General features: G+C 38.1%; 1 protein-coding gene across 1 annotated transcript in view; it reads left to right on the plus strand.

Moving 5' to 3' along the window:
• The window catches only part of LOC107557130 (tripartite motif-containing protein 7-like), an 18989-nt gene extending 5862 nt beyond the window's left edge, over window positions 1–13127 (plus strand). The window contains exons 3-19 of the mRNA XM_016240459.1: window positions 2023–2118; window positions 3343–3576; window positions 3673–3832; window positions 3940–4005; window positions 6635–6676; window positions 6784–6846; window positions 6926–6994; window positions 7079–7120; window positions 7755–7832; window positions 7939–7998; window positions 8823–8882; window positions 8953–9012; window positions 9441–9512; window positions 10102–10119; window positions 10238–10303; window positions 12337–12402; window positions 12487–13127. Coding sequence (XP_016095945.1) covers window positions 2023–2118; window positions 3343–3576; window positions 3673–3832; window positions 3940–4005; window positions 6635–6676; window positions 6784–6846; window positions 6926–6994; window positions 7079–7120; window positions 7755–7832; window positions 7939–7998; window positions 8823–8882; window positions 8953–9012; window positions 9441–9512; window positions 10102–10119; window positions 10238–10303; window positions 12337–12402; window positions 12487–13061 — 1827 coding nt within the window. The 3' untranslated portion in view covers window positions 13062–13127. The remainder of the gene's footprint in view (window positions 1–2022; window positions 2119–3342; window positions 3577–3672; window positions 3833–3939; window positions 4006–6634; window positions 6677–6783; window positions 6847–6925; window positions 6995–7078; window positions 7121–7754; window positions 7833–7938; window positions 7999–8822; window positions 8883–8952; window positions 9013–9440; window positions 9513–10101; window positions 10120–10237; window positions 10304–12336; window positions 12403–12486) is intronic.
• The last annotated feature ends 356 nt before the right edge of the window (window positions 13128–13483 follow it).

Genomic DNA, 13483 nt, shown 5'->3' on the forward strand with positions numbered 1-13483 from the left:
GTAGTAACCCAACCGCTGGGTCAAAACAACCCAATTGCTGGGTTTGTCCCTATTTTACCCAGCACTGGGTTGCATTTAACCCAGCGTTTTTTAGAGTGCAGTGGAATTTCTAACATAATTCAGAACCACTCCTAATTGGAATCAGATCCTGGATAAACTGGAGTCCCTTTTTAAGTATTTATGTTGCTGTTTTCTCTCAAGCACTGACAAGCCTCATATGAGTCAGTAATGCTGTCTCCACTCAGGTCCGGTGGGTGATGATTGATGTGAGAGATTTCAAGCATGTTACAAGTCACTCAACACTTACTGTTACAACACTTCCTTCCACATTCCCAGCTCAACACCGCCCTCAGCTGTCAGCACTCTCACATACTGTACAGTGATTCAACTACTGCCTTTTTATGAAACGACTGATTGATTGCTTATTCTGGCCAGACACCAGTAAAAGACTGAAAAGAATACTAAAGAGTGAAAACAGGATGAAGGAGAAACAGATGAAGAACTAGGACTAACTGACTGCGTGCATAGGCTACATTTGAAACAATAACATGAATTTGTGTGAGAGAGACTTTATTGCAATTTATTAATAGCATTTGAACATTGTTACTATATGTCACTATTTAAAACTGTTTAAATCATCAACATATAAAATCGACAGCTGGTTAACGAAATCCTTCGGTTGGTAACACTTAACTATTTGAAAATGAACTGTTTACAGTTTAAAGATATTATTCTGATGCTACTCTTGGTCTTTGTCACATTTCTGCGCACAGGCTCACCATCCATCAGTCATCTAGCACAGCTTTGTCGTTGGTAGAATTGGATAAGCATAAAATATTTTAATGCAAGCATTTCAGTGAAATATAGTGTAAGCAATATGTTACGGAGCAGCACCCAAGGGCCATGGTGATGGAAAACAAAATCAGATGGGAGTAAAACTGATTTTGCGTTCTCTCGCGAAAGTGCGTTCCATGGAGTTGCGTTTGCTCCAAAATATAATTTCCCTCCCACTCCATATTGTTTGCAAAGTTCCTAGTCGGAACGCAAAGTTTCTCGGGAGAACGCAAAAGCATTAAAATATAATCTCCCTTCCATTTCATTTTTTACTACAGGTGCAATTTAATAAATTAGAATGTCGTGGAAAAGTTCATTTATTTCAGTAATTCAACTCAAATTGTGAAACTCGTGTATTAAATAAATTCAGTTCGCATAGGTTTTTCTCAGACTTGAGGAAGGACTTTTTGCTGACTTTGACCAACCAAGAAATCACCCGCATCACCTTTTTACCTTAGCAACCGCATAGCAACACCCTGGCAACCACTTGTAACAGTCTAAAGTTAGTGGCGCCCAATTTTGCACAAGCCAACAGCACTCGGATTTTACTTTAAAAACATTATTATGTGCTTTGCCCTTTATTTCACTTGATTCTTTCATTTACTTCCTACACATATAGCGGAATGTGCAAAAGAAGAGGAATGCTAATGCGGGCCTGATTTTCTCCCCAAACCTGCTCAGTGAGAGTCTCACCCTCCACATCCAGTCAGACCGGAGAGACACACTCTCTCTCTCTCTCTCTCTCTCTCTCTCTCTCTCCAATCTCCTTCGTCTTCTCCACATTCAGAGAGAGATTGTTGTCACTGCACCACCCGGCCAGGCGGCTCACCTCGCTCCTGTAGTTTGTCTCATCTCTGTTGCTAATGAGACCCACTACAGTCGTACATGTGATTATGGTAAATGAATTTCATGACCTTCAACTGCCCTAGTTTTTCAGTCCATATTTTTGACATCTGTCATGATGTCAGTGAGGCTGGGAAATCATCATATATGCAAGGCAGTGACATTCAGAAAAATGCTTTCACTGCCACTGTTTGAACAGCCTGACTCACCTTTAGCTTTTGCATGACGGGTTGTATTAATGTGTCAGTGTGGTTTAGTATTAATGAACTAATCTTGTTCCACTCACACTCATTCCAGTCTATTCTGAACACTTGCTTTGTGTGCTACTCTTTGTTATTGAATTAGAAAGAGCTGGGCGCAGTTCTGTCTGAGAACCATCAGAGACTCCAGGACAGAGAGAGAGAACTGAAAGACATGAAAAAAGTCTTAGACACACTCACGGTAAATATTTATTGCACCCAAAAAACTAATAAATGATATAGAAGCAATATTCTGTTGGTTTTATGAGTTACATCATACACAATCATGGTATTTAAAAGCAAAGTTCACGCAAAAATGAAACCATAACCATAACCAAAACCATAAGACTTTGCTTCATCTTCAAAACACAAATTAAGATATTTTTAAAGAAGCCTGAGAAGTTTCTGTTCTGTTCTGTCCAGGTAAATAAAACTGAAAAGATCCAGAAAGGTCATAAAGGTGTCGTAAAATGAATGCATTGTTAATCGAGTGGTTTAATCCAAGTCTTCTGAAGAGGTACAATGGCTTTACATGATGAACATATTTAATTTAATCTTGTATTTGCATCTGAATAATGATTGACACACATAGCGCACTTCACATATGGTGAACATGGAAGCTTAAATGTGACCCTGGACCACAAAACCAGTCATAAGGGTCAATTTTTCGAAATTGAGATTTATACATCATCTGAAAGCAGAATAAATAAGCTTTCCATTGATGTATGGTTTGTTAGGATAGGACAATATTTGGTCGATATACAACTATTTGAAAATCTGGAATCTGAGGGTGCAAAAAAATCTAAATGCTGAGAAAATCGCCTTTAAATTTGTCCAAATGAAGTCCTTAGCAATGCATATTACTAATCAAAAATTTAATTTTGATATATTTACAATAGGAAATTTACAAAATATTTTACTTTGGCAAAACTTTACTTAATGTCATAATGATTTTTGGCATAAAAGAAAAATCAATAATTTTGACCCATACAATGCATTTTTGGCTATTGCTAAAAATATACCCCAGCGACTTAAGACTGCTTTTGTGCTCCAGGGTCACAAATGTGCATATGTGATGCATGAGAACCAATGATGAACACACAAGCTTTGTTGTTCATATGCAAATAGAAGCCTGAAATAAATCTGTTTATCACATAAAGCATCGTATCTCTTTACAAGACTTGGATTAAACCACTCAATTCATATGGATTCCTTTTACAATGCTTATATGACTTTTTTGGATCTGCTGCTGAGTTTTGGTTATCTGGACTTTCAATGGAGGAACAGAAACCTGAAATATCTTAAATTGTGTTTCAAAGATTAACCAAAGTCTTATGGGTTTGGAACAACATGAGGGTGAATAAATAATGACTTTTTTTTGGAGGGTGAGCTATTCTTTAAAGTCTGAATATTTGTGTGTGTGTAGAGGTCCTCAGAAACGGTGCGGGACGAGGCGGATGTGGTCCTGTCGGAGCTCCAGGAGTCAGTGCAGCGGATGCTAGAGCTGCTCCAGGACGTGATGGTCTCCACTGCACAGGAGAAACTCAACGAGACCCAGGACGTGGTGACCAAACTGGAGGCCGAAGTCAAACAGCTGAAGAAAAAAGATGGAGAACTGAAAGACCTCATCAACTGCCAGGACAGTATCTACTTCCTGAAGGTCAGATGATGGTTTCACAAAACTGCTTCCACTATTCAAAAGAGGAGAATGTCTCAGAGAGCACATGAATAATCTCTTTATACCTCGTCTCTACAGACGTATCAGTCTCTGTGCTGTCCTCTGGAGGGGGGAGATCTGGGAGCTGTGACCGCGAACCCCGAAGCCACGTTTGATCCCGTCAGGAGCATCATCGTCCAGCTCAGGGAGAAAGTGGAGGAGATGTGTGACCAGGAACTGGACAAGATCAACAAGACAGGTACACAAACACACACAGACACACACACACACACACACACACACCACACACAGAACTGCTGTCATGTACAGGGTCACTGGAGGGTCATTTTCTGTGTCTCTCCTCAGTGTACAACACCACAGCATTCACAGTGGCAGACCGCAACGGCCAGAAAACAGGAGGCATAATGAAATGTAAGTCAATTTCACTATAATGCATTTGGTAAAATTTCAACAAAAAATAATTAGTCTTATCTGATCATTTTGTTACATTTTAAAGTGAAATGAATGTTTTATACACAATATTGCCAAAGCAGCAATATAAATAACAAAAACAGAGATGCACAAATTGATACCAGTCACATTGTTAAAAATAACAACTATGAATATATAAATCAAAATAAAATAATTATAATAGAAAAATTATTATAAAATCTTTAAATACAATTCTAAAATAAAATGAAATTATAAAACAGAATTATTTTATTTTATATTATATTTTTTATAATTTATGTTATAAAATGTATTTTTATTGTTCTGTTTATGTTTAAAAACACAAAATTAATGTTATTTTAAATAATATTATCAAAACAGTGGTTGGTTGAGTCCTATTTTCTTCTGTAGGTTTTATCATGGTTTCATCTGTCATTTGTCTGTAGGCAAGGCAAGGCAAGGCAAGTTTATTTGTATAGCACATTTCATACACAATGGTAATTCAAAGTGCTTTACATAAAATAAAATAAAAACAATAATCACAACAATAAAACAAGGAATTTAAAAACTTTGAAAATTATTTAAAAAAAATTGATTTAAGAGGTTTAAAATGAATTTAAGAAAACGATTATACATATAATATAGTGCAATCAGTTCGGACATCGCACAGTGCTCATTCAATAAATGCACAGCTAAACAGATGAGTTTTGAGTCTGCATTTAAATGTGACTAATGTTTTAGCACATCTGATCTCTTCTGGAAGCTGATTCCAACTGCGGGTGGCATAATAACTAAAAGCACATTCCCCTTGTTTTGTGTGAACCCTCGGTATTTCTAACTGACTCGATCCTAATGATCTGAGTGGTCTGTTAGGTTTATATTCAGTGAGCATATCTGCTATATATTTAGGTCCTAGGCCATTGAGTGATTTATAAACAAGTAAAAGTACTTTAAAATCAATCCTAAATATAACTGGAAGCCAGTGTAAGGACCTGAGGACTGGTGTAATATGCTCAGATTTTCTGATTCTAGTCAGAATTCTGGCAGCAGCGTTCTGGATGAGCTGCAGCTGTCTAATGGTCTTCTTGGGAAGGCCGGTGAGGAGACCATTACAATAGTCCACCCTGCTGGTGATAAAGGCATGAACAAGTTTCTCCAAGTCTTGACTGGAAACAAAACCTCTAATTCTTGCAATGTTTTTGAGATGATAGTATGCTGATTTAGTTACAGCTTTGACATGACTACTGAAACTAAGGTCTGTCTCCAGAATCACACCAAGATTCCTGACTTGATTTTTAGTTGTTAGACCCCTAGAGTCAAGGTATGCATTCACCTTGAGAACTTCATCTTTGTTTCCAAATGCAATGACTTCGGTTTTCTCTTTGTTTAACTGAAGAAAGTTCTCGCACATCCAACTGTTAATTTCATCAATGCATTGGCAGAGGGAGTCAATGGGGCTGTAGTCATTTGGAGATAAGGCTAGGTAAATCTGGGTATCATCTGCATAGCTGTGATAGGCGATTTGGTTCTTTCTCATTATTTGACTTAGTGGGAGCATATACAGGCTAAACAAGAGCGGTGCAAGAATTGAGCCTTGTGGGACTCCGCATGTCATGGACGTCCACTTAGACTTATGCTCTCCTATACTCACATAATAACCTCTCCCTTCTAAGTATGACCTGAACCATTTAATTACCATGCCAGAAAGCCCAACCAAGTTTTCCAGTCTCTCTAGTAGTATGTTATGATCGACAGTATCAAACGCAGCACTGAGATCTAGTAGTACCAGCACTGATATTTTGCCAGATTCAGAATTTAAGCGAATATCATTTATTATCTTAATGAGTGCTGTCTCTGTGCTGTGATGCGGTCGAAAACCAGATTGAAAATTGTCCAGGTATCCATTTGAGTTTAAGTATTTGTTCAGCTGATTAAAGACTACCTTTTCAATAATCTTTCCTATAAAAGGAAGATTTGATATTGGTCTATAGTTGCTCAATATGGTGTTATCAAGATTTCTCTTTTTCAGAAGGGGTTTAACAACTGCAGTTTTCAGGGAGTTTGGAAAAGTCCCAGAAAGAAGTGAGGCGTTCACCACTTCTAAGAGATCTGCTTCCAAACAGTTAAGCACCCTTTTGAAAAAATATGTGGGAAGTGTGTCAAGATAGCATGTTGACGATTTAAGGTGCTGTACTATTTCTTCCAAAATTTTGCTATCAATTTCTTCAAAAGCAGACATAGTATCTTCTTTTTGATATTGTGGTCGAATATGTCTAACCTCTGCATAACTTGGGGATGTGCTAATCGCCTTCCTGATATTATTGATCTTCTCAGAAAAGAAGGAAGCAAACTCATTGCATTTGCTGTCGGAGAGCATTTCACTGGCAATCTGATTTGGGGGGTTTGTCAGTCTCTCAACAGTAGCAAAAAGAGTGCGAGTGTTGTTTAAGTTACTGTTTATAAGGTTTGAGAAGAATGACTGTCTAGCTTTGCCTAGTTCCACATTGAAAGTACGAAGGCTGTCTTTATATATTTAATTTAATTTAATTGTATTTAATTGTATTTTATTTTATATTTGGATTTAATTTGATATTTTATTTTCTTTCTTCAGTGAACACACGTGCACAGGCTGTCAGAAACAATGAGCCAAGAGGTGAGACTGTTGTGATATGATTTAACATTTTAAATGTGTTTTAGAGAGATTTTGTGACTATATGTAGGAGTTTAAATAGTTTTTATATAAACATTTGTTTATATCAGTTAACAGAGGTGTTACAAACTCCCAAAGACCAGCCAGATCACCGAGAGAGGAGAGAGATGACAGTAAGACGCGCGTCTCACTGTTTTAATCGTGTATATATAATCATCTGTAGTTTGTCATTTATAGTTTCTCACGCTACAGACGAAAAGAGTCGCAGTTCATTGAGACCAAGAGAAACGCAAAGAAGAGAGGAAAGAGAAAACAATGATGGTGAGAATGAGACATATTCATAAAGATATAATGACCAACATCAGTCCAGTGTAGTTTTGCTCATTATTTGTGATTTTTCAACAGTGAGATCAAGAGGAAGACCGAGAGGAGAAGACAGAGATCAGGGTGAGTTTTAGTGGACGAAAGATGTCCAGGTCATATGCTATAATCAAAAGACAGAAAAAGGAATAAAAAAAGAGAGATATTTTGCAGAAAGTAAATTGAGCCTATTTTTATAACCATAAAGATTATTTTGCATTATATACTTTGACAATCAATCTCATTATCATAGTGTGTCCAGCTATTTGTATTACTTTTCAGTAATTCAATGGTTAGTCTTATTATTTTAATGTTACTTCAATACAGTTTTTATCAGTACAACACGACATCACTACCATGATCTTCATTTGTGAAAACTATAATTTAAATGCTTTATACATGTAAAATTGTTTACAGTTTAAATACTTCATAAACTTGTAAATAGTATAGATGCAACTGTGCAGATAAAAATTTTAATATGATTTAAATAATTAAAAACCTTAAATACTTTATAAATACTAATGAGAATTAGAGGAGAATATGTCATGAAAAAATGTCAATGCCAAAAATCGATGCTTTCTTACATTTTGAGCAAATATGTTTTCTTTTTTTCCCTCTATTTGATTCTGGAGTGAAATATGACTCAGACATATCCTGACATTCACCCTAGTGTCAGTTATTTTGTTGTTGTTCAGTTTTGTGTGTTTTATTAATATCATAGTAGTCATGGACAGAGAAAGTCAGACCTCTCAGAGACGTCAAAGCACACAGAGCAGAAGCACACGTGATGAAGAACAAGGTGAGGTTTAATTAAAAGATTTTCAGTGTGGTGTCAGACTCAAGTTTATATACATTGCGTAAACCAACCTCACAGTTTTTAAAGCGGTTTTCATTTTAATTGTCAGCAGACCGCTGGAGTTTGAGTTCAATCAGACCAAGACTGAGGAGAGAGGACAGAGAACAAGGTGACGTTTGATTCATGTCTAGTTTTTGGAAATTTAACACCTACTTTAAAGGAGACATATTATGCCCCTTTTTACAATATGTAATATAAGTCTCTGGTGTCCCCAGAATGTGTCTGTGAAGTTTCAGCTCAAAATACTCCACAGATCATTTATTATATCATTTTGAAAATGCCTATTTTGAGTGGAAGCAGAAACACGCTGTTTTTCGGGCATGTCTCTTTAAATGCAAATGAGCTGCTGCTCCCCGCCCCCTTTTCCAGAATAGAGCTGCGCCTTTACAGCTCGTATCTGCTAAAAACATCTGTTTTGGTTCTGATTATCATGTTTATCATGCTGAAATCATGCGTTTTAAACCATATGAGTTTAAACTTCAGATATAAGGTTTTCTGAGCGCACACATCCGAAGCACACGGACAGAAAGCGGCTGTCACAGCATGTGAGTACTAAACTAAGTTCTGTGCTCGTCTGTGCAGCCAAAGACAGAACTTTCGCCATGGCATTAGAGCTGGTACACAGTTGTCGCTTGCAAAATCAAATGACAGTGCCTTGAGTGGAAGTTTACAGATTAAGGGGCGGTAATATTATAATGAGATCCCTTTGCCACGTCACCAAGAGAGCGAAATCAGACGCGCTCGTTTTCTCAGAGGCTTGCAGAAAAAGGCTTTCCAAAACAAAGTGATTGGGTTCATCTTTTTCACGTTTCCTTGGTTGGTAGATGCACCGGGGACCTGATTATAGCACTTGAAACCTGGAAAAGTCTGATTTTCATGATATGTCACCTTTAAGAATCACATCATGTTTGTGTCTGTTTTCCCTCCCGACAGTCAATGGAGAAACACAGCAAAGATCCAACGCTGTGGACAGACAGCAGCCGGCCAGACAATGTGAGTGACAGCAGCTCAAATCAAATCAAGATGTTGTGTTTTTAATCCTCATTGTGTTCTTCATCAAAAGCGGACAGATGGAGTCTGAGCTCTCTCTTACCCAGAAACAGGAAGAAGAGACAGGACACAGGTGAGCGCAAGAATACACACTCTAAATGAGGACAAATGATAGACTTCTGTTGCTTTTATGTACAGCTAACTAACTTTTGGGGACAAATGTGTGCCTGAAGTATACTCGCATAAACCTTCATACAATGAAACCAAGCTTAGCTTGTTCCGAAATCTTTACTAGTCATTCTGGTTTGTCTTGCGTCCAGATAAACGCCTGTATTTCCTGCTCATGTGAACTGTGGTCTAAGCATATCTATCAAGTATCTCAAAATGTCCTCTTATTTTTGTCTGCATTTGTTGTGTTTTCAAGTATGTGTCCAGCAACACAGAGCTAAATGTGTCCACTGGATTTAGAAACCTGTTCAATTAAAAATGTTTTGTCATCATCATAACGTCATCAAATTATTGCATGAACCATGATGTCATGTGTCGCATTTTCACTCACAGTGAAAGAGGCCACACCCACTATACTGGAGGCGGAGTCAGTGACACCTCGTAGCCCCTCCTCTGCCAGTGCCTGTAAGTCACTCAGTGTACACACTAGCGATTCAAGAATTATTTGAAATTAAATGATACATTGCATTTTAAATAAAATAAATAGTTTAGAAATTCATATAATTTACTATCTACATAATTCATGAATGTATTCAAATACAAATAACAGTGAGAGGATGAAAAATGGTCATGAAAAATTAAATTATGTTGTTTAAATAATAAAACAAATGCATACTTTTATTCAGAAAGTTGCATTGAATTGATCAAGTGACAGTAAACACATTTATAATGTTACAAAAGATTTTTCTGAAGGATCATGTGACACTGAAGACTGGACTAATGATGCTGAAAATTCAGCTTTACATCACCAGGTTAAAATATGTTCAAACAGAAAAGAGTATAAATTATAATAATAATTTACAATATTACTGTTTTCACTGTATTTTATCAAATAAAAGCAGCCTTGGTAAGAGACTTTCAAAAACATTTTAAAAATACTACCAACCAACACACTTGCCTTTTTCAAATTAGCTCTAAAAACTGAAAATCATTGTAATTGTTATATTATTAATTATCTAAACTATTGTTGACTGTATCTCTCTTCTCTCTGTAGGGGGAGAGCCAACAGAAGGTAATATTGAGGTTTTTGTTTGTAGTTTTACAGCTGGTTAAATTGTAGTTAAATGGATTACATGTAGGGGAACGACTCCTAAGTGTCTCACTCTGTTTCTGTCTTTCTCTCCGTACAGTGAATCCCGGGCTGTTCCTGGACTCTCCTACCGACAGTCCCTTTGCCAATCCTGCTTTTCCCACATGTCAGCATTTACAACAATATCTTTTACATTACACACACCATATTATGAAAGAAAGATGGATGGATGAATGGATAAATGTATGGATGGGAAGTTGGATGGTGGATGGATGGACACATCATATGAAAGACAGATGGATAGATGAATGGGTGGATAGATGGATGGGTGGATGGGTAGATGGATGGGTGGATGGATGGGTAGATGGATAGGTGGATGGGTGGATGGGTAGATGGATAGATGGATGGATAGATAGATGGGTAGATGGTTGGGTGGATGGGTAGACGGATGGTAGATGGATGGGTGGATGGATAGATGGATGGTAGGGTAGATGGATGGGTGGATGGATAAATGGTTGGATGGATGGATGGATGTGTGGATAGATAAATGGATGGATACATGGTTGGGATGATGGATGGGTAGATGGGTGGATGTATAGATGGGTGGATAGATGGATGGGTAGATGGATGGTAGATGGATGGGTGGATGTATAGATGGGTGGATGGATAGATGGATGGGTAGATGGATGATGGGTGGAGTAGATAGATAGATAGATAGATAGATAGATGGGTGGATCAGTGGGTGAGTGGATGGATAGATGGATGGGTGGATGGATGGGTAGATGGATAGGTGGATGGGTGGATGGGTAGATGGATAGATGGATGGATAGATAGATGGGTAGATGGTTGGGTGGATGGGTAGACGGATGGTAGATGGATGGGTGGATGGATAAATGGTTGGATGGATGGATGGATGTGTGGATAGATAAATGGATGGATACATGGTTGGGATGATGGATGGGTAGATGGGTGGATGTATAGATGGGTGGATAGATGGATGGGTAGATGGATGATGGGTGGTTGGGTGGACGGATAGATGGATGGTAGATGGATGGGTGGATGTATAGATGGGTGGATGGATAGATGGATGGGTAGATGGATGATGGGTGGATGGGTAGATGGATGGTAGATGGATAGATGGATGGGTGGATGGATAAATGGATGGATACATGGTTGGGATGATGGATGGGTGGATGGATGAGTAGATGGGTAGATAGATAGATGGATGGGTGGATGGGTAGATGGATAGATAGATGGATGGGTAGATGGATGGTAGATGGATGGGTGGATGGGTAGATGGGTGGGTGGATGGATAGATGGATGGTAGATGGATGGATGGATGTGTGGATAGATAAATGGATGGATACATGGTTGGGATGATGGATGGATGGTGGATGGATAGAAAGATTATCTAATGAACTTTACACCACCATATGAATCAGAAATTGAATATTGTCACTTTAATGTCCTATTAAAATGTGTCCATTTTATTTTTCAAAACAGCATATTTTTTTTTCAAATATGCAAGTTTTCATATTTTCTTACAGCCTGTTTCTTTTGTCTGACATGTTAGATAGATGGATGGGTAGATGGATGGTAGATGGATGGGTGGATGGGTAGATGGGGGGTGGATGGATAGATGGATGGTAGATGGATAGATGGATGGGTGGATGGATAAATGGTTGGTTGGATGGATGGATGTGTGGATAGATAAATGGATGGATACATGGTTGGGATGATGGATGGATGGTGGATGGATAGAAAGATTATCTAATGAACTTTACACCACCATATGAATCAGAAATTGAATATTGTCACTTTAATGTCCTATTAAAATGTGTCCATTTTATTTTTCAAAACAGCATATTTTTTTTTCAAATATGCAAGTTTTCATATTTTCTTACAGCCTGTTTCTTTTGTCTGACATGTTCTCTCTTTGTTTTGTTTTTTACAGTGAGAGAAATTAACATTGACAGTATTCAGGCCCCAGAGCCCAGAACCAAAGATGTATTATCTAATGAACTTTACACCACCATATGAATCAGAAATTGAATATTGTCACTTTAATGTCCTATTAAAATGTGTCCATTTTATTTTTCAAAACAGCATAATTTTTTTTCAAATATGCAAGTTTTCATATTTTCTTACAGCCTGTTTCTTTTGTCTGACATGTTCTCTCTTTGTTTTTTTTTTTTACAGTGAGAGAAATTAACATTGACAGTATTCAGGCCCCAGAGCCCAGAACCAAAGATGAGTTCTTGCAATGTGAGTTTATTCCTCATGTATTGTTCTTTTCATTCTATTTCAAGCTCACGTTCTCATCTATCTCTCTCTCTCTCTCCCCATTAGATGCTTGTGATTTGACCCTGGATCCAAACACAGCCCATCGGCGTCTGGCCCTGTCTGATGGAGACACTGTAGCCACGCTTCAGCAGACGTCTCAGCTGTACCCTGACCTCCCTCAGCGCTTCGACAGCTGGACGCAGGTGTTCTGTCTCCACCCCCTCTCCTCCGACCGCTGCTACTGGGAGGTGGAGTGGAGGGGGCGTGGCTCCTCTCTGGGTGTGGTCAGTGGTTCCATGCCTCGCAAAGGGGCAAATTCAGGGGCGGGGCTTGGGTATAACAGCCAATCATGGAGCTTGGAGCTGTCAGACATGTGCTGCGCAGCCATGCACGGCAATCAGAAGGTGGAGATCCCTGTGACCTACAGCCCTCGTGTCGGGGTGTTTCTGGACAGGACCGCAGGGACTCTGACTTTCTATAGCGTGGATGATGAGTTGGTTCCTCTCCACACGTTTCAAGGGTCGTTCCCAGTATCGCTGTATGCTGCGTTCGGGGTGGGCTGTGGGGTCGGCGTGGGGCTAGATTTTGCCATGGGGCAGTTCAGCTCCGCGTCAGACAGCATTAAAATCTGTCCCTTGTGAACTGAGCGAATCTCACAAAAACATATGCAGGTCATATTTCACCAAAAATCCAAAGAAGAAAAAATAAATTATATTTTGCATAACGAAAATGAAGCCTATTGGTAAGACCGACATTTTTCAAGATTCAGCATTCTTTTGTACAATTTTATAATTATGATTTTAATTTCTGCAATAAAGCCATGTTAATCATTCTGTCTAGACATTTTTTAAATCCATAAAATATTTTATTCATATAACAGTAATAAATTATAATTATTTTTAAATTATAGTAATGAGAAGTGAGATGTAATTATGCTTAATTGCCATACAAATGCATACCTTAAATCTCTTCAATGGTTTGAAACATGATTTATTTTGTTTATGCAAAATATATATATATATATATATTTCCATTGAACATGTTTTTCCCAACCTTTTTTGGA

The sequence above is a fragment of the Sinocyclocheilus grahami genome, unplaced genomic scaffold (genome assembly GCF_001515645.1).
Source record: "Sinocyclocheilus grahami isolate Dianchi unplaced genomic scaffold, SAMN03320097.WGS_v1.1 scaffold590.1, whole genome shotgun sequence".
In the NCBI taxonomy this organism is placed as follows: domain Eukaryota; kingdom Metazoa; phylum Chordata; class Actinopteri; order Cypriniformes; family Cyprinidae; genus Sinocyclocheilus; species Sinocyclocheilus grahami.